This window comes from Leucoraja erinacea, chromosome 36, assembly GCF_028641065.1.
Source record: "Leucoraja erinacea ecotype New England chromosome 36, Leri_hhj_1, whole genome shotgun sequence".
NCBI lineage: Eukaryota > Metazoa > Chordata > Chondrichthyes > Rajiformes > Rajidae > Leucoraja > Leucoraja erinaceus.
Window position 1 is genome coordinate 5,476,238 of NC_073412.1, and position 26,787 is coordinate 5,503,024.

At 43.6% G+C, this 26,787-nt stretch overlaps 2 protein-coding genes across 4 annotated transcripts in view; both read right to left on the minus strand.

Moving 5' to 3' along the window:
* The window catches only part of etfa (electron transfer flavoprotein subunit alpha), a 226,477-nt gene that overhangs the window by 102,206 nt on the left and 97,484 nt on the right, over window positions 1–26,787 (minus strand). The gene's annotated exons all lie outside the window — the stretch shown is intronic.
* The window catches only part of scaper (S-phase cyclin A-associated protein in the ER), a 234,954-nt gene continuing 212,633 nt past the window's right edge, over window positions 4,467–26,787 (minus strand). For all 3 annotated transcript variants that reach the window (XM_055662538.1, XM_055662537.1, XM_055662536.1), the window contains 3 exons: window positions 6,506–6,697; window positions 5,184–5,235; window positions 4,467–4,917 (listed from right to left, as the gene is read on the minus strand). In XM_055662538.1, coding sequence (XP_055518513.1) covers window positions 4,811–4,917; window positions 5,184–5,235; window positions 6,506–6,697 — 351 coding nt within the window. In that variant the 3' untranslated portion in view covers window positions 4,467–4,810. The remainder of the gene's footprint in view (window positions 4,918–5,183; window positions 5,236–6,505; window positions 6,698–26,787) is intronic.

The following is a 26,787-nucleotide window of genomic DNA, read 5'->3' on the forward strand; positions in this document are numbered from 1 at the left end:
TCTTTTCTTCTATAAGAGTTATTCCCTGTGATCAAGTCACTCCTCTGCACCGCTTCCAGCTTAAAGCCATGGTATTTGCACTGGAAACACTCACAGGGGTGATCTGAATGATGTGTTGACATAAAAACTATAAAAACCTTGATTGTAAACATGTTGCTTCCACCATCTATAAACAGTCATTTACTCTAGGTGTAATATTTTTTGTCAATATGCCTTTGTTCACGATTTCTGCCTCTCCTTTCCCACAGATGCAAATGTTACTTAGTCATAGTCAGAGAGTGAAATAGCATGGAAACAGGCCCTTCGGCGTATCAAGTCCATGCTGACTATCAATCACCAGTTCACACTCATCTGATCTTAATTTAATCTCTCCATATTGTCATCAACCCCCTTAGATTCGACCACTCAGCTACACAGTAGGAGCAATTTACTTTTACAAGAGGCCAATTAACCGACCAACCTGTATTTTTTAGGGGCTGTGTGGGAAACTGGAGCACCTAGAGGAAGCCCACGTGGTCCCAGGGAGAACATGCAAACTCCACACAGACAGCAGCCAAGGTTGGGGCTGTGGGGCTCTACAGGGTGCAACACTTTGACACACGTGCGTGCAAATGCAACAATGTTGCTCTGCATCCCTCTATTCCTCTCTCCATGTGTAATGTGATTAGTGCTTAGGCTGGGTGCCCGGCTGTATTGGAAGGTAGACAACAGTGCTGGAGAAACTCAGCGGGTGCGGCAGCATCTATGGAGCGAAGGAAACAGGCAACGTTTCAGGCCGAAACCCTTCTTCAGCTGTATTGGAATCTGAGCCAAGGATGAGACCTCCCCAACTTCACCGGAGAGTGGGTTAGCAGCCTCTCAAGGAGAGTTTAGTTTAGAGATACAGCACGGAAACAGGCCCACCGGCTCCGCGCCGACCAGCGATCCCCGCACGCTAACACTATCCTATACCCATTAGGGACAATTTTTACATTTACCAAGCCAATTAACCTACATACCTGTAGGTCTTTGGAGTGTGGGGGGAAACTGAAGATCTCGGAGAAAACCCACGCAGATCACGGGGAGAATGTACAAACTCCGTACAGACAGCACCCTTGGTCAGGATCGAACCTGGGTCTCCGGCGCTGCATTTGCTGTAAGACAGCAACTCTACCGCTGTGCCACCGTGCCGCCCGAATAGACAATAGGTGCAGGAGTAGGCCATTCGGCCCTTCGAGCCAGCACCGCCATTCAATGTGATCATGGCTGATCATCCCCAATCAGTAACCCGTTCCTGCCTTCTCCCCATATCCCCTGACTCCGCTATTTTTAAGAGCCCTATCCAGCTCTCTCTTGCAAGCATCCAGAGAACCTGCCTCCACCGCCCTCTGAGGCAGAGAATTCCACAGACTCACCTCTCTCTGTGAGAAAAAGTGTTTCCTCGTCTCCGTTCAAAATGGCTTACTCCTTATTCGTAAACTGTGTGGCCCCTGGTTCTGGACTCCCCCAATATCGGGAACATGTTTCCTGCCTCTAGCGTGTCCAAGCCCTTAACAATCCTACATGTTTCAATAAGATAAATTATTATATTTGACCTGATTTTTGCGTTTTACTGTGTGTTCTTCCTCCCAGATTTAATTCCCTCTTATATTGGATCAATTTTTTCTTAAGCTTAAATGCTAGAAATGGAGAGAGGGATATTCAGTCCAGTGTGTCTGCCACATCCCTGTGAACAAATTAATCCCACACACTGCCCTTTCTCTATTGTGTGAAATATTGCCCTTTATCAAAATCCAAAGGGCCTTTAACCCGATGTGCTTTCCATAGATGCTGACTGACTGGCTGAGTTTTTCTTGCATTTTCCACTTTTTATTTTACCCAATCATGTAAGTCACCATTGGACCTGCTTCTAGTATGCAGATCATAACTATTCACTGTATGAAGAAAAACTTACCCCGTAGAGACACACAAAATGCTAGACACCATCTCTGGAGAAAATGGATAGGTGACTTTTCAGGCCAGGACCCTTCTTCAGATTTCCAATGTTCTCCAGAAATGCTGCCTGACTGATTGAGTTACTCCAGCATTTTGTGAATATTTGGTATAAACCAGCACATGCAGTTCCTTTTTATTACATTGAAACTTATCTTCTACCTGGATCTTCTGTCCCTCTTGCCACAAAACACAATTCGTTACCCAACTTAACGAGTTCATTGCCAACATAAGATGTGGCGAAGGGGATCAGGGGGTAGCGAGCGGGATAGGCCATTTGATCATGATCATGTGTCGGTGCAGGCTCGAAGGGCCGAATGCCCTACTCCTGCACACTGTCAAGTTCAATAAGACCAGTGCGAGATTTTTTTCCTGGGCCTCCCACAGTCATTCAATTAGTGCTGATCTTTACCTCAGCTAATCCTGCATTCCTTATTCCTTGATAAGCTCAGAGAAGCCTGAGATATTTTCTCTTCCATTTCAATCACAATGGCTCTTTTTCATTTTAATACACTCATTCCTCTTTTCATTGAACCTGTACTCAAGGTTCTTGTTGTCAGATTACTTGATATCAGTTCTACCTGATATCCCCCCCTTGTCTGATTTGGCATTAAACAGTGGTTCATCAGTCCACCTTATTCATAAGTTATAGGAGCAGACTTAGGCCATTTGGCTCATCAAGTCTCCTCTGCCATTCAATCATTCCTGTGGAATTCTCTGCCTCAGAGGGCGGTGGAGGCAGGTTCCCTGGATGCTTTCAAGGGAGAGCTAGATAGGGCTCTTAAAAATAGCGGAGACAGGGGATATGGGGAGAAGGCAGGAACGGGGTACTGATTGGGGATGATCAGCCATGATCACATTGAATGGCGGTGCTGGCTCGAAGGGCCGAATGGCCTACTCCTGCACCTATTATCTATCTATCTTTCCCTCCCGATCCCATTCTCCTGCCTTCTCCCCATAACCCTTGACACCCGTACTAATCGAAAATCTGTCAATCTCCCCCCATAAAAATATTAATTGACTTGGCCTTCGCAGCTGCATGTGGCAATGAATTCCACAGATTCACCACCCTCTGACTAAAGAAATTCCTCCTCATTTCCTTTCTGAAGGCACCTCCTTTTATGCCGGGGCTATGTTGAGGGTTGTTCCTCACAATGGTGGGGTAGATTTACAGTATAAAAATCCAGCTTAGTTTATTAATTGGCTTACTTGTGGGAATGTGATTTGTGGTAGTTCCTGCCATGGAATGCAACAGAGGCAGATTCATACAGTGTAGAAACAGGCCATTCGGCCTATCTGGACCACACCAGCCAACATGTCCCAGCTACACTAGTCCCACCTGCCTGCGTTTGGTCCATATCCCTCCAAACCTGTCCTATCCATGTACCTGTATCTGTTTCTTAAACATTGGGATGGTCCCTGCCTCAACTACCTCCTATGGCAGCTCGTTCCATACACCCACCACAAACGTTACCCCTCAGATTTCTATTAAATCTTTTCCCCGTCACCTTAAACCTATATCCTCTCCTCGATTCCCCTACTCTGGGCAAGTCTGGAGACTCTGGAGATCCTGAACTTTGAGATGGGTAGATTCTTAAGTGAGCGAGGTTTCTAAACATGTTATATGTTCAGGATCGGATAGTCCAATTCTTCAAAAATGCTTTGAGTACATTTCAATTGAATCATTCTCTCTGTTCACCTGGTTAATTTCCTGTCATGCTGAGAGGATTTTACAAGGATGTTGCCAGGACTCAAGTTTGAGCTATAGGGGGAGGTTGAGGCTGCTATGACTTTATTCTTGAAGGGGCTGTCCCACTTGGGCGACCTAATTAGCGAGTTTAGAAGAGTTTAGGAGAGTTTCTAAAAAAGGCATGTTGAAGACCTCCTTTGACTATGTTGAAGACTAGCTTCGACTAACTACGACTAGCTTCGGGAAAATTGGACACCGAATAGTGTAGAGTGAAGATGACCTCCCTTCGACTATGGTGAAGACTATCTACGACTACCATCGACTACCCTCGATTACCTACGACTAACATGCCGACCTACTACGACTAAACCTACGAGTAAAAAAAAGTATCGATTTGTTCCATGGCGACCTTTTTTTACTTGGGGGCATTTTTCAACATGTTGAAAAATACACCGCGACCTAGCTGAGACCTCGAGAACACGGAGACTTCTCCCGAGCACGAAGGAGAGTTACAAAGACCTCCTACAACCTCGTGTCGACCATGCTTGCGAGCATGAGTCGAGGCCAAACTCGCCAGAGCTCGCGGATTAAGACGCCCAAGTGGGACAGCCCCTTTCGAGCACAGGATATGGTTACCACACAATATGGTTGACTAGTTAATGTCCTATGTAATGGCGGTACAGCACATCATCTCAGGGTAACTAGGTTAAACACGTTGCTACACCTTGTGCATCAAGCTTTGCAGTTCATCCACGTTTGGGATTAACACATGGAGATCAACAACGCACATTCCACAATTCACAGATGCAGATGAAAAATAAATAATTTTATTATGTCATCAGTGAATTTGAGCCACCAACCGACTTCTAATAAATAAAATTAATTTATGCAAATCCCAAAGGGACTGCTGTATCATCCTAACAAACAAAAAACAAAATTGATTATTCTCTATGCACATAAATAAGCTAGAAAGGCTCACTTAAAAAATTGTCAAAAAGTGATTACAATGAAGATCTTATATACAACAGGTACTATGTACAATTTGTGCAAATCATATGAGTATGTTCTGAAACATAATATCAGTGAATGAGTTACAAGACTAACTGTTAAATCAACTTTTTTTTTAGCGTTGAGCATCCATTCCCCCCTTTAGCAAATTGACTCTTTCTGCAGGAAGAATTTTCGGGCATCTTCCCACATCTCACGGGGAAACCGGTTGGAGAACTCAAGGTAGTCTTGACCTCCAGGAACTCCGACTGAAACGAGAGGAGCAGATTGAATTGTTAAAAGTCAACATCGTTGTACCTTGGGGCTTGTTGTGACGTGAGTCACCTCAGTCAGGACTGAGAGTGGAGGGGAAGGTGGTGAGAGGGCGAGTGGCGATTCGGAGCCAGTAGGTGATCGATGGGCTGAAGGGCTGAAGGGTGATGGAGCCAGGTTGGGGAGTTGGGGTTGTGGGTGGCGTGGAGTTGGGAGACAGAAGATGAAGGCTGATTGCAGAGAATACATCGGAGATACACACCTGTCTGGTGAGAAGCCTTATTGTCCGTCTGACTTGAACTCTGAGAAAAATCCTAAGAAAACACAATATTGTCATTATATTCATTATGCATTTTTATTTAATCCTTTACTCATTTCTTTCTACTTTTTCCATTCTGCCCATTTTTGATATCCTAGAGCAGAGTACCAGTTGGTACAGTGAAATGTGTGGTCACCATACAGCCATAGGAATAAAAAAAAAGACACAACACACGATAGCCTCAAGTGTATAGGTCAGTGTGGGAATGGGACCTGTGATATAAGTCTCATATTTTGCTTGAGCAGCTTACAGCCCAGTGGTATGAATCCTGATTTCTCTAACTTCAAGTAACCCCAGTATTCCCTCTCCCTCAATTCCTCCACCACCCAAGGCCCGCCAGCTTCTCGTCTTCACCCAACAAACAGCCAACAATGACCTGCTTCCTTTATCATCGTTACTTCTTTGCGTAATCTTTCATTCATTGTTCTATAGACCTGCACGGGAAGGTAGGCGCTCCCGCCCCCACGAGTCTCGGGAAGATGGGGCTCGTCAGCCTGGGAAGGCAGTCCATCTGGGAGAGGGAAAACTCTGATTTAAAACCTCCACTGCTTGGTGGCCATATCCAGTCATGGAAAAGGCTCCAGGTGTTAACCTCAAGAAAATCCGCAGTCGGAGCCCCTAAGGCAGTTCGTCGTTGTCTACAACCTCGCTCTGGCAGCTCCTGCGATGGCGCTGGTGCCAAACTGTAACGGCCCTGCTGTTCCTTTGGATCAATCAGCGACATGGAGAGGGGGGGACGTGCTGCAAGGGCAACAGCCTGTCCTCCACATGACATCGATCGCCCAGGCTTGCATCCGACCAGTCATGGTCAGTCATGATCGAGGGGGGCTACTAAATCTCTCCACCTCATCGGCCATATCCCTCGTTTCCCTTTCCCGTGACTTTCAGTCTGTAGAAGGGTCTCATTCCAAAACGACACCCGTCCTTTCTCTGCAGAGATGCTGCCTGTCCCGCTGAGTTACTCCAGCTTTTTGTGTCTATCTTCGGTTTAAGCCAGCATCTGCAGTTCCTTCCTACACATAAGTGACTGAGATGGTTTGAGGAGTGGATAAGTTATCTGTGTGAGATAACGCTTTACGAGAGAAGGCAGGTACGGGATACTGAGTTGGATGATCAGCCATGATCATATTGAATGGCGGTGCAGGCTCGAAGGGCCGAATGGCCTACTCCTGCACCTAATTTCTATGTTTACCGAGAATTCAGCAAAACCCTGAACATAATGACAATGTGGTGAACACTAAAGAGCGACAGACATGCAGGTTTACCTGGATAAAGGTGGCCAGCAGAATGCAGCTCATCTCCTGCTCCAGGATGACCTTGTTCTGCTGGTTGTTGTAACAAGCTGTGATCAGTGTTGGGAACAGGACTTTGATCAGGCGCTGGTCACTGAAGTATTGGAAAGGCAGCTGGCAAAGCTTCTGCAGCACTGTAGGATGCCGGCCTGACTGGACTGTCACCTGAAAGAAAGCAGTTCGTAAAATAGTTTTAAAAAAATCAGCAGGAGAATTTATAATATACAAACTTCATTGATTGGATTTATTATATACACATCACGCCCGCAATTACTGTCCCCAGGAGCACTATTGCCAGAGAGCCTCTGTTTTCTATCTTCTCTGCCTCGTAGCCCGGACGAGACGGAAACACTTCATACTCGAGTCGAGCATTTCTCATGTTGTAGTTGGCCTCACAGTTTCAGAAGTATAACAGGAACAGCTTCAGTTAGACAGGGCATTGGTGAGACCTAAGGTAGACAAAAATGCTGGAGAAACTCAGCGGGTGCAGCAGCATCTATGGAGCGAAGGAAATAGGTAACGTTTCGGCCCGAAACCCTTCGGGTTTCGAACCGAAACGTTGCCTATTTCCTTTGGGTTTTGGCCCGAAACGTTGCCTATTTCCTTTGCTCCATAGATGCTGCTGCACCCGCTGAGTTTCTCCAGCATTTTTGTCCACCTTCGATTTTCCAGCATCTGCACAGTTCCTTCTTAAACAATCTCTAACAGTGGTTACACCTGACATTATCACATCATGGGCATATAATATGTGTGTGTGTGTGTGTGTGTGTGTGTGTGTGTGTGTGTGTGTGTGTGTGTGTGTGTGTCTGTGTGTGTGTGTGTGTGGCTAATAGTATACACCTCAGCATGGACTGCCCTGGAATCATTAATTAAGAGGACCCACATATACAGAAGCACAAGACCATGCCCATACACTCTCTATAGTCCCTGGGCAGAAAGGTTCACACCCAGTGCCCATCGGCCGAAACCCTTCTTCAGACTGATAGGGGGTGATTGATGAGACCATATCTGGAAGACTGTGTGCAGGTGACCACAAAATGTCATTCGTGTTAAGTAAAAAACACACACAAATTCTGGTGCAATGATATAGGGTGTGAACATGGTGAAAATCCACATGGTGAAAATCCACATGATACCAGCGGTTTCAGAAGACAAATAATTTCAACAGTAGACACAAAATGCTGGAGTAACTCAACGGGACAGTTGGCATCTCTGGAGAGAAGGAATGTGTGATGTTTCGGGTCGAGACTCTTCTTTAGATGGCAACCAGGTTTCACAACTCTTTATGTAATTTTCCTACATGTAATATTTCTACCTTTATCACCTCAACCCTGCGCTGTTTGACAATTCCTGTCGCTTTGAGTATGTGCTGCCTTACATGTAAACCCATTTGTGTTGCTGCTTTATTAAAGTGGTCAGGGCAGATTAGTACAGCACACAGCTACGAGTGGGCACGTCCTTTACCTTGCGCTGTTTAGCACCGTGTCGACGGCAACAAAATGGGACGCGAGACAACGCAGATGCCAGAGTAGGGAAGTGGTTACCTCCAAATGACCGCTTCAGTGGAAGAAAGGTCAGAGGTCACGCATGACATGGCAGAGGAAACAGCTCTGGAATGTCCCATTCTGCGGTACAATAAACTTTAAACAGCCCTGGGCCACGAAGGCATTTGCGGCAATCGTTCCACTAGCTGTTGCAAGATTTCTTATTCTTAATTAAATGAATTATTGTTAATCTGATAGTTAGCAGAGTCGTATTCTGGGCGAGGTATGGAAAATTAATCAGCTTTTCTTATCTCAATTGCTACATGTTGGGAATTCACCTGTCAGGTGAGAACAAATAGGACAGATTCCTTCTCTCCAGAGATGCTGCCTGCCCCGCTGAGTTACTCCAGCTTTCGGTTTAAACCAGCATCTGCAGTTCCTTCCTACAAATAGGACAGCTGTGATGCTTTGCACAGTCAAATATCGGTGAGATATTCATCTTCGAGGCTTATATTTTAAAAATGGCTATTTGAGTAACTTACTAGAGTCCTGCTAACACTCCTGTAAATGGACCCTTCAAGAATTCTGATGAAGGAATTTTCAACCAGAAACATTAATTCCAGATCTGTGGATCTGTTTCCACAGATGCTGCCTGACCTCCTGAGTGTTTCCAGCATTTTCAGATTTTACCTCAACCAAATTCTGAGCCTTCAAATCAATGATGAGAACATTAAAGAGTGCTGGTGTTCATTTATTGCTTTTCCCAGTTATTCCATGTTCAGAAAAAGTGTTCCATTTTATCGCCCGCCTACCAAGTAAATCGGGAGCCATCTGATCAATCACTGAATCCAATACTTTATATATGTATTTTATACAAACAACACTGAACTGTTGTTAAAAGGATTCACAATCCTATGGGGATCATTGTGCAATCTCTGCCACAGAGGGTAGTTGAGGCCAGTTCATTGGCTATATTTAAGAGGGAGTTAGATGTGGCCCTTGTGGCTAAGGGGATCAGGGGGTATGGAGAGAAGGCAGGTACGGGAAACTGAGTTGGATGATCAGCCATGATCATATTGAATGGCGGTGCAGGCTCGAAGGGCCGAATGGCCTACTCCTGCACCTAATTTCTATGTTTCTATGTCTATGGGAATCATTGTGCAATTCAGATTGGATTTCAGGACGTTCAGATATTTGATCCCAATTTTGTTAGTGATAAAATGGACAATTGAGTGAGTTTTTGTATCAAGTAGAGTTTGCTTATTCCCTGGCAAGGAGATGATGTGTTCTAACTCTTAAGGGCCTGTCCCACGAGCATGCGACCTGCATGCGGCAAGCGCGACCAAACCAGAAGCGGGGTCCGCGCGGAGTTTGAGTGAGTGACATGAAGTTCAAGCGAAGTCCGCGGGAAGTTCGTGCGTGACGTACGGCATCGAGGCGGCTGCGGGCTGGCAGGCCGTTGCCGCGCGGAATTTTTGAACACGGTCAGTTTTTCGGAGCCCCGCGCGATGTCAGGACCAGCTCCGCACAACTCCATACGGCTCCGGCGATCGAAGTGGGACCGGCCCCGCGAGGCCGTACGGCTCAAGCGACCACGTTAGGTTGCGCTTGCCGCATGGAGTCGCATGCTCGTGGGACAGGCCCTTTACTCTAACTTCTACATGGTAAACCTTGCAGCTCCTTGGCAGCAGCCAAACTAATTTCAGCCCGTCTTTTCTTATCATGCATGTGCAACAAGCAGAGATTTAAAAATGCCAAGGATGCAATTTCACTCTCTTTTAAGATAAGAATTGCAGGAAATAACACTGTGAAATAAGATTCTGAGAATCGGACACTAGGAAATTGAATTCAAAAGGTAAAGGCAAATCGGTACAAGTCATTGATAGACTGCAGCTGGGATTCTGAGTGGTCTGTGTACAGTTTTTCTACACTTTTTCTGAGAGGCTGAATCTGTGACAATCTGTGGAACTGGTCAAAGGATTCACGACAAAGCCCACAAAAGAGTCATTGCTCTTGGATTATTTCATGTACATTTTATGACTCCTTTCAGAAAGGTGACCTTCGTGAACCTGCAGAAAATCTTTCCAGTGTGCCTTCCCCTCGCCTCCAACCTTTTAGCAGCCAAGTTGACCGAACCTAATGAAGCATGAATAGCCTTGGTCTCCAAAGGCACAGCGGTACCCAATTAAACTCCTGTTCCTTCCCCCTCGACCCACCAAATGTAGCATTAGTTTCCTGCATGAAGAATACTGGACGGTTATCCCTGTGTTCTACAGAGATTTTACTGCAGTCTATGTTAAAAAGCAAGCAGCGATCGAAAAGAGGTGGCGTGGCGTTGGAGGCTGGTGTTGGGCATGTGTTGGGGGGGGGGGGGGGGGGGGGGGGGGGGGGGGGGAAGGTGGTGTTGGGCATGTGGTGAGGGGGAAGGGAGCGAGGACTTCAAAAAAATTCCAGCAATGTCGCCATTCACTTTTCTTATCACATCTCTCATCAGCTCAGCAGAGTCCAAGAGTAAGACTGTTTAGACTAATGGGACTTGTCATAAAGCAGGCCAAGTTTACAGAGAGTCTCGCGCACATTAAGAAATGAAGCAATACCTCTAATGGAACCTTGCTGTGCCCACATCCTGTTAGTTCTACAGAACCTTTTCAATCAAGTCATTAAATTCAACTAACAGATATTAAAATCAAATCACTCCCAGGTTAGGTTGATTACCAATGAACAATAAGGAAACATAAATTCCCCAGGAGCAGTCTTTCTTCAGCCTGGGAGGTAGGCAGGGCCAGGCCTGGAGGAGCAGTAAAACTGCAGCTCGGGATTGTAAATTGTGGATTGGCAAAGCACAATCTTTCCAGGCGTAGCCACTCACACTGACTACCACCCAAATTAAAGCCAGAGGTGCTGCACGAAACAAAGGGGCCTGTGACAACATCAATTTCAGGGCTTTACAAGATTTCTTTCAAAGGATTTTTAACAGCTGCTGCAGAATATACGGGCCCACTGATCATGTACTTGAGTTGTAAGAATGCAAGTAAACAAATCCAAGTTTCAGGCACGAGGGCGAGAGTCCCGCTGCCAAGGGTTGTAAAATATAGCCAGCAACAATATGTGACACACGACTTAACGCTGCATACTGTGCAAGACACTGACGACCCGAGCCGGGCGGGCAGTGATTTACGGTGCAAGATTAAAGGGGAGCGCACAGCGAGAGAGAGAGAAAAAAAAATGATATCCAACGTACTGAAGAAAAGATGAAATCAGAAATCTGGTGCTCTGAATCAGTTGGAAAACGAGCAGAGTGTTTACTGGTTTGGGTGGCATAACAAGAGATTAAAAACACTTAAAAGAAAATACTACCAGCCATGGCAGGAAAGAATAAGAGTAATAACATCTTAGCAGGGATACTTCATCAGAAATGGTTTAAAGCCATTCGATTTTTCAATGATATATTTCCACCGCTTTACATTTTGTTTGTCCTGTGGGCTACAGAATTAAAAGATCCCAGGACACTATTAAGAAGTAGAACAGTGAGTGCACTGGATTATGTTTATTCCTCCGCCGACATTGCTAGAACAGATTATCTGGATGTTATTAAATGTCATTTATTGGGGCTAGCTGTGCACAAATTGGCTGCCATGTTTCCTACACTATAACACTGAGCGTGCTTCAGAAGTACTTAATTGGCTTTAAAGTGCTCAGGGGCATCCTGAGATCATGATAGACATTCTATAAATGCAAGGTTTTTTTTATATATAAAGTACGAAACAAAAATGGAGAAAAATATGCAATTAACATGCAAAAGTCAAAAATGAAGTGATTTCCCCCCCCAGTAACTGATGAATCGGTTTGGCGTTTTCAATAGTGGGTTCAGAATGTGCCAGGAAATAATGAAACATTGAATATTTTGCATTTTTCATTGTTGAATAAACAGTGGCGTTACTAACCAAATAGTAGTCAGTCGTACAGCACGGAAACAGTGCCTTCGGACCAACTGGTCCATGCCGCCCAAGATATGCATCAACATTAGTCCCATATGACCAACACCCTTCTTTTCCTTTGTATCCATATACTTGTCCAAATGTCCCCTAAATGCTGTTATTGTATCTGTTATTGTTGTCTTGGGCTAAAATGTGTATGGCTTTCAAATGAGATAATTACTGGACTTTTAAAAATGAATGTTGGTATAAACGATGCAAGCTTCACATGGATTTATCAGGTAAACTCTAGTTTCATCGTTGATGTTGGGTGCCAGCCTTTGCCTTGTGTGTAACACTCTAGTCACAACACCGGAAGTCCCCCACTAATCCTCGGCCTCATTCTCCTCCTTTAAAACGTTTTCTAATCTCTTAACTCGACGGAGATGCGATTTTTTCCCGTATCGTATGTCTGTCCGCACTGCGGCCTAACATCGAGGAGTTGGCGGCCTTTGCTGGAGTCCGACTTCGAAAGCACCACTGCGGGAGCTGCGGGATTTTAACATCGCGGAGCTTGCGTTCTCTGGTCAGAGATCGACCTCTGTGCTCTACCGTGGGTGCCTGCGGACCATAACATCGTGGAGCCGGCGTTCTCTGGGCAGAGGCCGACATCGGAAACTCCAAGCCGCAGGAGCTTCGACTGCGCCGACACGGGAGTTTCGATCGCCCCGACACGGGAGTTTCGATTGTCCCGACACGGGAGTTTCGATCGCCCCGACATGGGAGTTTCGATTGTCCCGACGTGGGGGCTTCGACCACCCAGACAAATGGTTCGACTGCCCCGACCGTGGGAGAAAAGTAAAATACCTGAGAGTAAAATTGCATTTAATACTTAATGTAACACCGCACAAATATATCCATACTCTTGTACTCAAATTGTCTAGCGGTGAAGGCCAACATGCCATCAGGCTTCCTAACTACTAACTGCATCTCATTGCTTGCTGTCAATGTACATGGACAAACTGGTACTCCAGCACTGGTTTGAACAAACCACTTCTTTTGCATCACCAACAGATAATAATCTATTACCGGAGCATTTCATGGGCCTGTCCAAATACTGCTAAGGGCACTAGTGCCAACTCTGATCAGGTGATGGGATCAATTTAACCAAATCTGGCAATCCCAGAGAGCAGTGCACATTTGCTAGATATGCGTTCAGGTCGCCTTCTCCCAACGTGACCTCTGGGAATCAGGGATAAAAAGGTAAAGTGAGCTCGAAGGTCATTTTGGAAAGTGTGTTTCCTCACGGAAAGGGACACTGGCCATTAAAAAAGCCTCTAAGCGAAGATCTTCAATGAAACGGCACCTCCCAATGGCCTCATTATTTTCACTATACTCTTCACTCACAGTTATTGCCAGCAATGTTTTTGTTAGCCAGCTTTCAATCCTCTGGTTACTAATTCTGTGTTTACTCATTAAGGCCGTGACAGCTGAATATTTCACCCTGCCAACTATTGTGGGAAGCCATGCCATTGCACATCCTGTGTAAGCCCACTCCGGCACTTATCTCAATTAGACACCCGTCTGCGGCTGATTTGCACAAGATCAGTGCTGGATCATTACTTGGTGTGGCAGCGAGCTGCCCAGAATCAGAGAGAGATTCCTCTGGATCAGTTAACAGATCAAAACATTTGATTGTGCTTGTGTTTGGCCAAATAGGAAAGTTGATGCTGAGTGTAATGCCTCTCAGACAGCAGCAACTCTATCATTTGTCTAATGGGCTTGAGATTTAAATAAAAAATCTTGGCAGTACATAGTGACGCAGTTTAAACAACTGGGAAACATACAATTTGCATCAGGCACTAGCACAGAAATCCCACTTTATAGGCCATATTTTCCTTTTGCTTTCTCCCATTACTAATTAAAAGATCAGTAAGGAATTTCTGAGCTTTTTAAAGGATGTAAAACAGAGAAATGTTACATTGGATATAGAGCTACATTGAAGAATAAGACGCAAACACTTTAAAAGAATGTAACAAGGTTAATTCATTAGGCACAGTAGCAACAATCTGAGCGCACAGAGTTATCAACTTTAGACAGAAGATGTTAAAAGCAGAATTCTTTTTTTCAAAGCTAAGTAACTCGTAAATGTTGTGGATTGGGGAGGCAAGTGTTCTTATATATGAATCGGAAAGTTTTCTGACAATATAGCAAACAAACGGGAATTCAAGAGAAATGTTATTGTAAGAGGACTTAACGGAATGGTGTCTTGCGTCATGCAATAGATTAGGTTTTGGTGAATCTACATCCTTCCCCCTAACTCTCCGTCTGAGGAAGGGTCTCGACCCGAAGCGTTCTCTCCAGAGATGCTGCCTCTCCTGCTGAGTTATGCCCCTGTCCCACTTAGGAAACCTGAATGGAAACCTCTGGAGACTTTGCGCCCCACCCAAGGTTTCCGTGTGGTTCCCGGAGGCTTTTGTCGGTCTCCCTAATGGTCGAAAGTGGTTTCCGCTTCTTCTATGTTCCGGCGATGAGTCACGGGCAAACTCGGCAGAGGTCGGGAATTAGGTCGTGAAAGTGGGACAGGCCCTTTAGTATGTTTTAAATTCTGCTTCTATCGTCCTTTCCAACTACAAGTTAAATACCCAGAACAACTTCTGGCAAAAATAATTCTCTTTCCCCTATTCTTTTTTAAGGATTGACGTGAGTTTGATCCATTTTAAATGCTGCACATCTTGCACCTGTATCTTTCCCTCATTACATGCAGATCCACAAATGGATACAATTATATTCAATCATTTTTTTGGAGTATGGATTTTTGCAACTAGGCTTGCGCTTATTATTGGCATGCATACCAGGGTACAGGGTAAAATTTTGGTTTTGCATGCTATCCAATCAGTTCAGATAGCAATATACATAAATACAAACAAGTCAAACTCTTTGACGAAGAAGGGTCTCGACCCAAAACGTCACCTTCCTTCTCTCCAGACATGCTGCCTGTCCCGCTGAGTTACTCCAGTATTTTGTACAATAGGCAGAGCAAAGGGGAAGATACAGAGTGCAGAATTTAGCTCTCTGTTTTTTGTAGTGCATCGGTTCCAGAGACTTTATCTTTCTGCTGTATCTTTCTGCATTGTTTATTTTTAATCCACTCTTCTTGTAAAGATCATTTGCAAACATCTACATCTAATATTACAATGATTAGCTAAAATTAACAGAAAATGCTCCTGAGTAATTCAATTTTATTTTTGGTGATTTGCATTTAAAAAAAATGCCACCATAGCCTCAAAAACGTTCCCTCGTCCAATGCTCACACAGATGTCAGATGCAACGTAGAAAGCAATTTATTAATGCTCAAATTTTTCTTTGAAGACTATGTATATCAGGGGTTAATGTCAATGGGTGGAATCTTTCATACTTGTGGTGGATAGTTTTGCTTTAAAGATAGAAGATCTGCATTATTTCCTCCCGAACATACATAAACAGATCCCGAAGCAGAGGCACTGAATCAGCAGAAAATGTCACAGGCCCGGCCTTTTTCGTGCTCTCAGGTCAATTCTACATTGCTTTATAGTTTCCACCAGTGCTTACATTAGCGCTGAGATGCAAAGGCTGTTCCAGAACCTCCAATCGTGAGCCTTGCGCAACCTTTTGAAACTCTGACAGATATTTCTCCTGCACGCAACTGACAAGATCAAAACCCCTTTGCTTGGAATAGGAAGCAGATGAAAGAAAAACAGCCCATGGCATTTGTATAGCATCTCGCAATCCTTACTAGGATTCAAGCACTTTTCAACTAATGTAGTATTACTGCAGTTTAGTCACTGTGGGAAACTGCAGCAGACGACTCAAATTTCTGTAAAATCCCATATATCCATGAAAGACCTCTGCTTAAAAACTGAAAATGGCACCTCTGACAATGCAGCATACCCTCAGTAAGGAACTAAAATACTTGGCTAGTCTTTAATATTCCTACGGTTCGAATCCACACCCTTCTGATGCTGACAAGACTACGTTACCAACTGGGTTACATGTGGGTACAGATCAATAAGGAAAATGAAGAAAAATGTAAGTGCAAAGTCAAATAAAATAATGGTACTTCATATTAGAGTCATAGAGTGATACAGTATGGAAACAGGCCCTTCGACCTAACTTGCCCAAACGGGCCAACATGTCCCAGCTACACTAGTCCCACCTGCCAGCATTTGTTCCATACCCCTCCAAACCTATCCTATCCATGTACCTGCCTAAGTGTTTCTTAAATGCTGGCAGCTTGTTCCATACATCCACCACCCTTTGTGTGAAAAAGTCACCCCTCAGATTCCTATTAAATCTATTCCCTTTCACCTTAAACCTGCGTCCTCTGGTCCTTGATTCACCTCCATTGTAACTGTATTTTACAACAGGTCCTAAATATCTACAGGTTACTTGGAGTGTCACTCTGAGATGCCTTCTGTGAATAAAGCTGAGATTGTGTAAACTAATGCAGATAAGATCATGAGACAAATCAAATATATGGGCCATTGTAGCTGAGCGAGGCACACACACAGCCCTGGAAAGTAACAACAGGGAACCCTCATGAACATCTTGTCTCAATGGCTGAAGGGTGGTGGTAACATTGCTCCAACTTGTTGCCCTCAGTAGGAATTCGAGCAGGAGATTGTTCCGTGGTCTGCAGGACTTTCATATGAAGAAAGACTGGATAGACTCGTCTTGTACACGCTAGAATTCAGAAGATTGAGGGGGGATCTTATAGAAACTTACAAAATTCTTAAGGGGTTGGACAGGCTAGATGCAGGAAGATTATTCCCGATGTTGGGGAAGTCCAGAACTAGGGGTCACAGTTTAAGGATAAGAGGGAAATCTTTTAGGACCGAGATGAGAAATCATTTTTTACACAGAGAGTGGTGAATCTGTTGAATTCTCTGCCACAGAAGGTAGTTGAGGCCACAGTTCATTGGCTATATTTAAGAGGGAGTTAGATGTGGCCCTTGTGGCTAAAGGGATCAGGGGGTATGGAGAGAAGGCAGGGATGGGATACTGAGTTGGATGATCAGCCATGATCATATCGAAGGGCTGAATGGCCTACTCCTGCATCTATGTTTCTATGTTCTGTGGTCTGGTACTTCACTGGGCAATGGAGATAGCAACCATCAACAGCACTCTGCACCTCGCAGTCGTTTGGATATCACTGCTTTGACTGATCAATTCTCACAGTTTGAAAAATGAGCTAACCACACTGTTCTTCACTCCAGCAGGGACATGTCGTGTTTAGTTGCCAGCTGAGATCAAGGGCAACACAGCAAGTACCCTCCAACACTTTTACAAATTAACAATCTGTATTTTTTTTCCCCCCCCTTTATGAATATGCAAAAGCCACCAATTCCCACCGTGGTCATTCTTACTAACTTAATTCCAGTCTTGAACAAAAGTGGATTCATCTGTCATTCCTGTAATTGAATCATTTCAGCTTCATCCAATTATCCAATATAATATGCAAATGAAATGGACAATTGGCGTTGCATACTAATTGCATTCATCAGAATAATTAAATCAGTGCAGAGTGGAAAGTTTAACTGAACAATCATAAAACGAAGCAGGTTCTTTAATTAAGGCTACAAAAAAAATTTAATTAGGAACTGTAATCTGGCCTGAAAATGCTGAAGAACTCCGGTGCGATAAGGAGCATTACTCTTATTATCAAGTTTCCCTTCTGAGGCCCTACTTACCATTCGTGGGATATCTATCAGTCATCTGAAAGATGGCAAAACTGTGGCAGATTGCAGCCAATTGCCAGCTCAGTGAAGCTTCCTCACAAGCTAATTACGCAGTATTCCAGGTCATTGGCTATATTGAAGAGGGAGTTAGATGTGGCCCTTGTGGCTAAAGGGATCAGAGGGTATGGAGAGAAGGTAGGTACAGGATACTAAGTTGGATGATCAGCCATGATCATATTGAATGGCGGTGCAGGCTCGAAGGGCCGAATGGCCTACTCCTGCACCTATTTTCTATGTTTCTATTCCAAAACTGCTGGTGTGATAATCCCAGGTACACAAAAATGCTGGAGAAACTCAGCGGGTGCAGCAGCATCTATGGAGCGAAGGAGATAAAAACGTTGCCCCTCTCCTTCTCTCCAAAGATGCTGCTGCACCCGCTGAGTTTCTCCAGCATTTTTGTGTACCTTCGGTTTTCCAGCATCTTCCTTCTTAAACACAGTAATAATCCCAGGACCACTGTGGGATTTCAGGCTCTGCTACCTAACAACAAATCCGTACCAGTTGAACAGAAATGATGAAGGTGAGATTAAAAAATCTTTGATAGACGCCAACAATGGCTGTGTTATGTGGATTGGGAATGGCATTTTAAAATTATTTTTATTAGAAGCAAGCCCATGTTACAAACATTTCATGTATATCAGTCGTACATTGTTAATATTATCAGTTATGGATTGGTTCTGCTTCTAGTTTTTTTTTTAAAGATGGGAAGAAAGAGAGAAAGAGGAAAAAAGAAAAACACAAATGTCAAGATTAAAAAAAAGAATGGAATGGTTTACTAATAATACATCTTTGGAGATAGGTTTGTGGATTATAAAGTATAACTTTCATCTAATCCCGAGTTCAAGTTTTGGTTAGGTTCCCATGCTGGACTGATCTACCCCTTCAAATAATCAATGAATGGAGACCATATTCTAACAAAAAGTTCTTGTTTGACCATTAAGACAAATCTGATTCTTTCCAAGTGTAAGGTCTCTGCCATTTCCATAATCCACATTTTAATTTCCAAAAACATTAACCAGCAACCGTGGAAAGAAAAAATGCTGTTCCATTCGTTTACGCACAGATTATGCCGAAACTTGTGTTTCTCTACACTACATTACTGCAGTTTGATGAGGAGACAGCAATATAATCAATACGAGATGCCCATTCAGCAAGGAATTCACTAAGCACCTCCTTTATCCTGCCAAATTGTTGAATCCATCACCTCACAAATCCTTGCCCAGACCTCCCAATATTTCCAATTTAATTTTGCCTCAATATTTCCAATTTAATTTTGACACCCACCCACCACTGAACAGAAGTCACAAATGGCATTCACTGACACTGTTGTGTCTTCGCTCCTTCAGCGGCCACTGATGCTGCGTTTCCTGCCGATCCCGCTACTTTCCAGCTGAAAAGAATTATCCTTACTAGGTTTTAATTGCAAATTTATGACCCAAACATATCCACTAACAGGCCCCATCTCGAGGCTTTCCATTATATCTGGAGGCATTTATTGATTAGTCCTCAAACCCTTAGTCAATAATCCATCTTCTTAGGCAGTCCCTTGGGAATCCAAGACCACTTGCTTCCACTTCAGCTTTGTGAGTTCTGAGGCGACTGATAAGGTCAATGGGGAAACCACAGGTAATGTTGTCGGAGCCTGATGGACAGACTGTTGCTAGCTTGTGAGACCCTCTGGTGCTGCTACAGGTTATGCCCTTGTGGTATTAATATCACCAATGATCTGTATTGAACCAACAGCCAAGGCTGCACACCAATGTCTTTATTTCATGAGGAGACGGAGAAAAACTCAACATGTCTCCAATGTCTCTTACACACCACAGATTTGCCATAGACCACCATAGCTTGGTGTGGGAACAGTTCGGCCCCAGACTGCAATAAACTGCAGAGAGTTATAGATGTGGCCCAGTCCATCAGACAGGCCAGACTTCCCACCATTTATACTTCACGCTGCCTCAGAAAAGCAGGCAACATAATCAAAGTCTTGTCCCACTCCGGTAATTCCTTCTTCATCCCGCTCCCGTCCGGCAGAAGTTACAGAAGCTTGAACGCTCGCCCCACCAGACACAGGAATAACTTCTTCCCCTCTGTTATCAGGCTCCTTTGGACCGCACTTTCATAAGCTAGTGTTCTGTCCGATTCACATCAACCCTATTGTAGATTACACAAAAAAGCTGGAGAAACTCAGCGGGTGCAGCAGCATCTATAGAGCGAAGGAAATAGGCAACGTTTCGGGCCGAAACCCTTCGGGTTTCGACCCGAAACGTTACCTATTTCCTTTGGGTTTCGGCCCGAAACGTTGCCTATTTCCTTCGCTCCATAGATGCTGCTGCACCCGCTGAGTTTCTCCAGCTTTTTTGTGTAATCTTCGATTCTCCAGCATCTGCAGTTCCCTCTTAAACCCTATTGTAGACATTGGACTCTATCCATGGAACTGATGTGCTGCAATGCTGAGAACTATATCCTACACTCTGCATCTTTCCCTTTGCTCTACCTATTGTACTTGAGTTTGACTTGATTGTATTTATGTATAGAATTATCTGATCTGGTTGGTTAGCATGCAAAGCATAGGTTTTCACTATACCTCGCTGACAATAATAAACCTATTCTGAAGTTTGCATGGGGCTTCAGTGTACTGCTGCAGCATGGATTCGAATGCTCCTTCTCTATTTTGAGTGGTCAGACCACAGATACTCAGAGTCAGAGCTACAATTGTTCAAGAATGCATGGATTTTTTTTCTTAACCAGCCTTCTCAATACACAGGTTGATTCTTCGAGTCTTAGTTTTGAGAGTCTGGTGTTAGGCTTGCAAATTACATGACCTGCCATGAAGACTGAAGAAGAATCCCCACCTGAATCCTCACCTATCCTTTATCTGCAGTTGTACAGGGTCTTGGTGAGACCACACCTGGAGTATTGCGTACAGTTTTGGTCCCCAAATCTGAGGAAGGACATTATTGCCATAGACATTATTGCCATAAAGGGAGTGCAGAGATGGTTCACCAGACTGATTCCTGGGATGTCAGGACTGTCTTATGAAGAAAGAGTGGATAGACTTGGTTTATACTCTCTAGAATTTAGGAGATTGAGAGGGGATCTTATAGAAACTTACAAAATTCTTAAGGGGTTGGACAGGCTAGATGCAGGAAGATTGTTCCCGATGTTGGGGGAAGTCCAGGACAAGGGGTCACAGCTTAAGGATAAGGGGGAAATCCTTTAAAACCGAGATGAGAAGAACTTTTTTCACACAGAGAGTGGTGAATCTCTGCAACTCTCTGCCACATAGGGTAGTTGAGGCCAGTTCATTGGCTATATTTAAGAGGGAGTTAGATGTGGCCCTTGTGGCTAAGGGGATCAGGGGGTATGGAGAAAAGGCAGGTACTGGATACTGAGTTGGATGATCAGCCATGATCATATTGAATGGCGGTGCGGGCTCGAAGGGCCGAATGGCCTACTCCTGCACCTAATTTCTATGTTTCTATGTTTCTATCTCCAGCGATGCTGCCTGACCCGCTGAGTCACTCCAGCACTTTGTGTCTATATCTTTTGTAAACCAGTATTCCATTACTCATAATTTTGAAAAAAATCCAAGAGCCACGCTAACAACTACACATAATAAATGAAGAAGGGTTTCGACCCGAAACATTGCCTATTTCCTTCGCCTCACCCGCTGAGTTTCTCCAGCATTTTTGTCTACACATAATTAATGGTCAATGCAGTAATAGAAATCATGAGACAATATATATCCATATTAAAACACCAATTTCATATTAGGCTGTAAACAGCAAGTAACAAATGTACGACTCCCCACATAATTATGGCAAATTATATGGATATGAGGATCTTTCTGACTGAGATGATAAAAGTGGATGGAATAATAACCACTCTTTGGATAAGACCGTTTGAATCAAAAATACTAATAACAGAATGGGAAATGAAAGTGGACAATGGTTGAAAGACAATATGAAAATATTTGGTTCAACAAGTACTTGCTGTGCATTTTTTACACCCTAATTTTGTCAGAAGCGGTTGGAAAGTATGGTCCCATATGCATCAAATGGCTTTAAAGCCATATCACCCACAGTCAGCCCACACTTCCACTGGTTTCTCTAATAACATATTGGCCTTAACCCAGCAGCTCTGGGTCATTATGCCACGATAGTTTGTCGTGAGCATTCTGTAGATTATTAATTGTACTTGAGTTTGCCACTCAATCACATAACGATAATGTTATGAGCTCCTTTTATGTTGTTAAACGCTTCTTGGCTGATGTACCTTTAAATGTTCGAAACTAGAGGAAGTATCTCATTAAACAGCTTAATGGTCTATTTTGATATTGGTTTGGAAAGGTCTGAAATATGCACCTGGTGCTTTGCTTTCAACATGCTCGATGTTTCAGATGTACCTGGGAAGAACAGGTGAGGGGAAACAACCTCCTTGTATATCCATTTGAGACAGTCTTCTTGTTTGAAGGCAATGTCCCTCAGGGGATAAATACAGTGCCTAATGGCATATGATTTACCTGTTCAAACCAAGTAGGTACGAGGTTTGGTCTCTGATTCATGCTAACCCTATTGGGCACCTTATCTGAGGAAAGATGTGCTGGCCCTGGAGAGGGTTCAGAGGAGGTTTACAAGAATGATTCCAGGAATGAGTGGGTTAACCTCAGTGGGTGAGCGTTTGATGGCACTGGGCCTGTACCGGCTGGAGTTTGGAAGAATAAGGGGGGGACCTCATTGAAACGTACCGAACAGTGAAAGGTTTGATTAGAGTGGATGTGGAGAGGATGTTTCCACTAGTGGGAGAGTCTAGGACTAGAGGTCATAACCTCAGAATTAAAGGATGTTCTTTTAGGAATTTCTTTAGTCAGAGGGTGGTGAAGGCTGTGGAGGCCAAGTCAATGGAAAATCTTAGCCTTTAAAAATATCCACCGACTTGGCTTCCACAGCCTTCTGTGGCAAAGAATCCCACAGATTCACCACCTTCTGACTAAAGGCAATTCTCCTCATCTCCTGTATTAGCCTGGCTATTTTACCAATAACTGTGGCAAACATCTTATAGAAACCCAAGGTACACAAAAATGCCTGAGAAACTCAGTGGGTGCAGCAGCATCTATGAAGCGAAGGAAATAGGCAACATTTCGGGCCGAAATCCTTCATCAGAAAGCCAAGCTTTTTTCAATATTCATGGATAGGTGAAACAAAATATTGCATTTATAGTGTACCGTTGAAAACTTTAGAATATTGCAAAACATGATACCCAAAGAAGTACCTTTGTGATGTAGAAAATGTGGCGGCCAAAATAAGTACAACACAAAGACCAATGTGAGTTGATTTTAAGTGATATTTATGAAGGCATAACTGTTGCCTGGGTCACAGGGATTCATCTTCCTGCTTTGCTTTGAAATAATACCAAGGAAGTTTAGAATAATCTGCATGAGCTGACAGAGCCTCAGTTTGATGTCTTATCAAAAGATCTCCACCTTCAGAAGAATAGAACTTTCTTGCTGATACCATGGGACATCAGTCTACATTTTTGGTACCCAAGTCTCTGGAATGGCAGTGAACTCTCAACCTCAGGATAGGAAAGGCTATGGGTAAGAAATAATTAGAGGTGATTTTTTTGTTGGAGACGGAAGTTCAAAAACTTAGAAATTCCTCTCCCAAACATACACTTCTAACTTTTTAAAGGTACACAAAAATGCTGGAGAAACTCAGCGGGTGCAGCAGCATCTATGGAGCGAAGGAAATAGGCGACGTTTTGGGCCGAAACCCTTCTTCAGACTGATGGGGGGGTGGGGGGGGGGGGGGAGAAGGAAGGAAAAAGGGAAGAGGAGGAGCCCGAGGGGTTCTAACTTTTTAAACTGATCCCCAATCTTGGACTAAAGATATCAATGGATATTTTTAAGGCATGCACAATTAAAGCATGGAATAATCTCCACCCTACTATAGTTACCCAACCAGATGCAACTAAGTTTAAAGTAGCTCTTTCTATCCAATAACCCTTTCTGGCTTAAGCCCTCCCTTCACCACCTCCAGTTTAAATTCCATTTGGAATATTTTGGAGGACCAGGAAACCAAGAACCAAGGGATACGTGCCAGATGGGATGAGCTTCAATGGGGCATCTTGGCGAAGTTGGGTCAAAGTTGTGTTGTATAACTCTAGGGTTCCGACTAGAGGCACAAGTAATAACCACAGAGCTACAGCTAAAACAATCTGCCAATCCCAAGAGGGATCCAGGATGAGAACCATGGTTATGTTTGCTACCCGAAGACCACACTAAATCTCGGCCCATAGCTGGCCAAGATTGGCTATCTCCATGAGGAATGTGCAACGCCTATGCACAGAGCCTTCGAGACTTGATTCTCTCAAAGCTATAATTTCTGAAAAGCTTTTTAGAAGATTAAAGGCTCAGAACAAGGAGTGAGTGGTAAGTGGGGGAAGGAAACTTTTGAATCTACCAAAATCATAAGCCACGCTGCAGCAGTGAATCTGCAGCTTCAATACAATTAATCAAACTCGGAAATTTCTGAGACAACTTAAATTAACAGGTAATGGAATTTTTAAAAAACATGGCACAAAAACTAACTTTCAAGTGTTATTTGGCTCAAGCTGCCCTTTCATCTGCACTTTTGCACTGCTCACCATTATTCTCAACACTAATCTGAGGCAAGAACACCGGGTTCCCTATTTAGTTTCACTAAAATTACAGTTCTCTATTTCCCAATGTTTCCATTTTGTTGAAACCAGCCCACTGATTAATTAATCCCGTCAGAAACCATGATGCGTTTTGAAAAAATAACTTTGAACTTCAAGGCCCATGGGTGGAAAAGTGTCCAACCAGTATCCTTCATCCAAACAAAATCGAGACAAAGACTGAGGGACAGAACGCAAGCCGGAGAAGAGGACAATTGTCAGCATCTGTCCAATTTCTCTTGGATTTTTTTAACTACCCCAAGGCGATGGACAAAGAAACAGGATTTGAATATAGAAGCTGGGATGTAATGTTAAAATTGTACAAGGCATTGGTGAGACCAAATCTGGAGTATGGTGTACAATTTTGGTCGCCCAATTATAGGAAGGATGTCAACAAAATAGAGAGAGTACAGAGGAGATTTACTAGAATGTTGCCTGGGTTTCAACAACTAAGTTACAGAGATAGGTTGAATAAGTTAGGTCTTTATTCTCTGGAGCGCAGAAGGTTAAGGGGGGGACTTGATAGAGGTCTTTAAAATGATGAGAGGGATAGACAGAGTTGATGTGGACAAGCTTTTCCCTTTGAGAATAGGGAGGATTCAAACAAGAGGACACAACTTCAGAATTAAGGGACAGAAGTTTAGGGGTAATATGAGGGGGAACTTCTGTACTCAGAGAGTGGTAGCGGTATGGAATGAGCTTCCAGTGGAAGTGGTGGAGGCAGGTTAATTGGTATCATTTAAAAATAAATTGGATAGGCATATGGATGAGAAGGGAATGGAGGGTTATGGTATGTGTGCAGGCAGGTGGGACTAAGGGGAAAAAAAAATTGTTCGGCACGGACTTGTAGGGCCGAGATGGTCTGTTTCCGTGCTGTAATTGTTATATGGTTATATGGTTATAATGGAATCGAGGGTTCCTCGGTCTACTGTCAAGATTTACCATGAATTATCGTTCTGGATTTGCCTTGACCATATCATTGTATCACGAGCCATTTGATAAAATTGTATATTAATCAATAAATAGTAAAAATTGCAGGTGAATTTTAGATAATATCGCAGCACAGTTCTTAGACAAGTAGGGTGCAGTATGTGGAGATGTTATGAAGGGAAAGGGTGCTTAGAAAAATCATTGTATGATTGTCGGAATCAATATACATTGATTGAAGCTTGTCATAATCAATTCCGGAGTTCCTCCCCGTAGGTCAAGTTAAACACAGAGTGTGGAAGCAAAGATAGGAGAGTGGGTTAAATGGTACCAAGGAATATGTAGAAACAAAGAACCACAGATGCTGGTTAATATACAAAAGGACACAAAGTGCTGGAGTAACTCAGCAGGTCAGACAGCATCTCTGGAGAATATGGATAGGTGATGTTTCAGATCGATGTCTTCAGAATCAGAAATGTTGCCTATCCATGGTCCCCAGAGATGCTGCCTGACCTGCTGAGTGACCAGCACTTTGTGCCACCTTGTATACTGCGGAACATGTTGGATTTAAGGAGGGCTTTGAAAATGTGAGGAGATTCAACAAAGACTTCCAGACTATGATGACAACAATGGCTGAGTAGAACACAGATAAAAAGAGCCAGCGTTGGGTTTGATCTGGCTGGGCCATGAAGATGAAGAGATTACAGGGATAGGGGGATTTTACATGGAGTGCGTTTGATACGCTTTTGTGCAGAATAGGAATGTGGGTCAAGATAAATATTGGGGTCAATGTGCCCGTGAGACCAATGACCTGGTAATGAGGGAACATTTGCACAGGTTAGTTAATGTCTCTCTTTGGTGATTGGATTGAGTATGATCCTCAAATAAGATATGGTTCCACAAAACTGGAAAGAAATGTCTTATAATTCAGAACTCAATTACCAAATACCACAAAATTCTGCTGCTATTCATCCGTCGGCTTGTTTTGATGGCAAACTATGAAGCAAGAAAGCAGGCAAAATCCAGGGATTCATCAGTGCATAATTATCAGAAAATGTCAGGCTGTGTTCTGCCGTGAAGAATTACATGCTGCAAGTCTTGCCTTACCCTGTAACTGGCGCGAGAGTGACCATCACAGCTGATAATTAACACATTCTGAAGAAAGCAAGATGAAAAGCAAGAAAAACAAAATAGGGGAAGGGGATTCAGGTTGTTATCTGAAAGATCAAGGAAAACTTACTACTGAAGGAATTGTAATAGATCACCTATACAGGGCACCCTTGAACCATAATTAACCTGGCAAAACTGCCAGTGAAGCAAGCAACTTATTTTTAAAGAATCCAAGATGGGCTGCTTTCCTGCATTTTTGTTTCTTTCATCTATGAAGGTGCAAAATCATGCAAGATATATTTAGAAAGAATTACATATAATGTAAAATAATATGTGTGTTATGA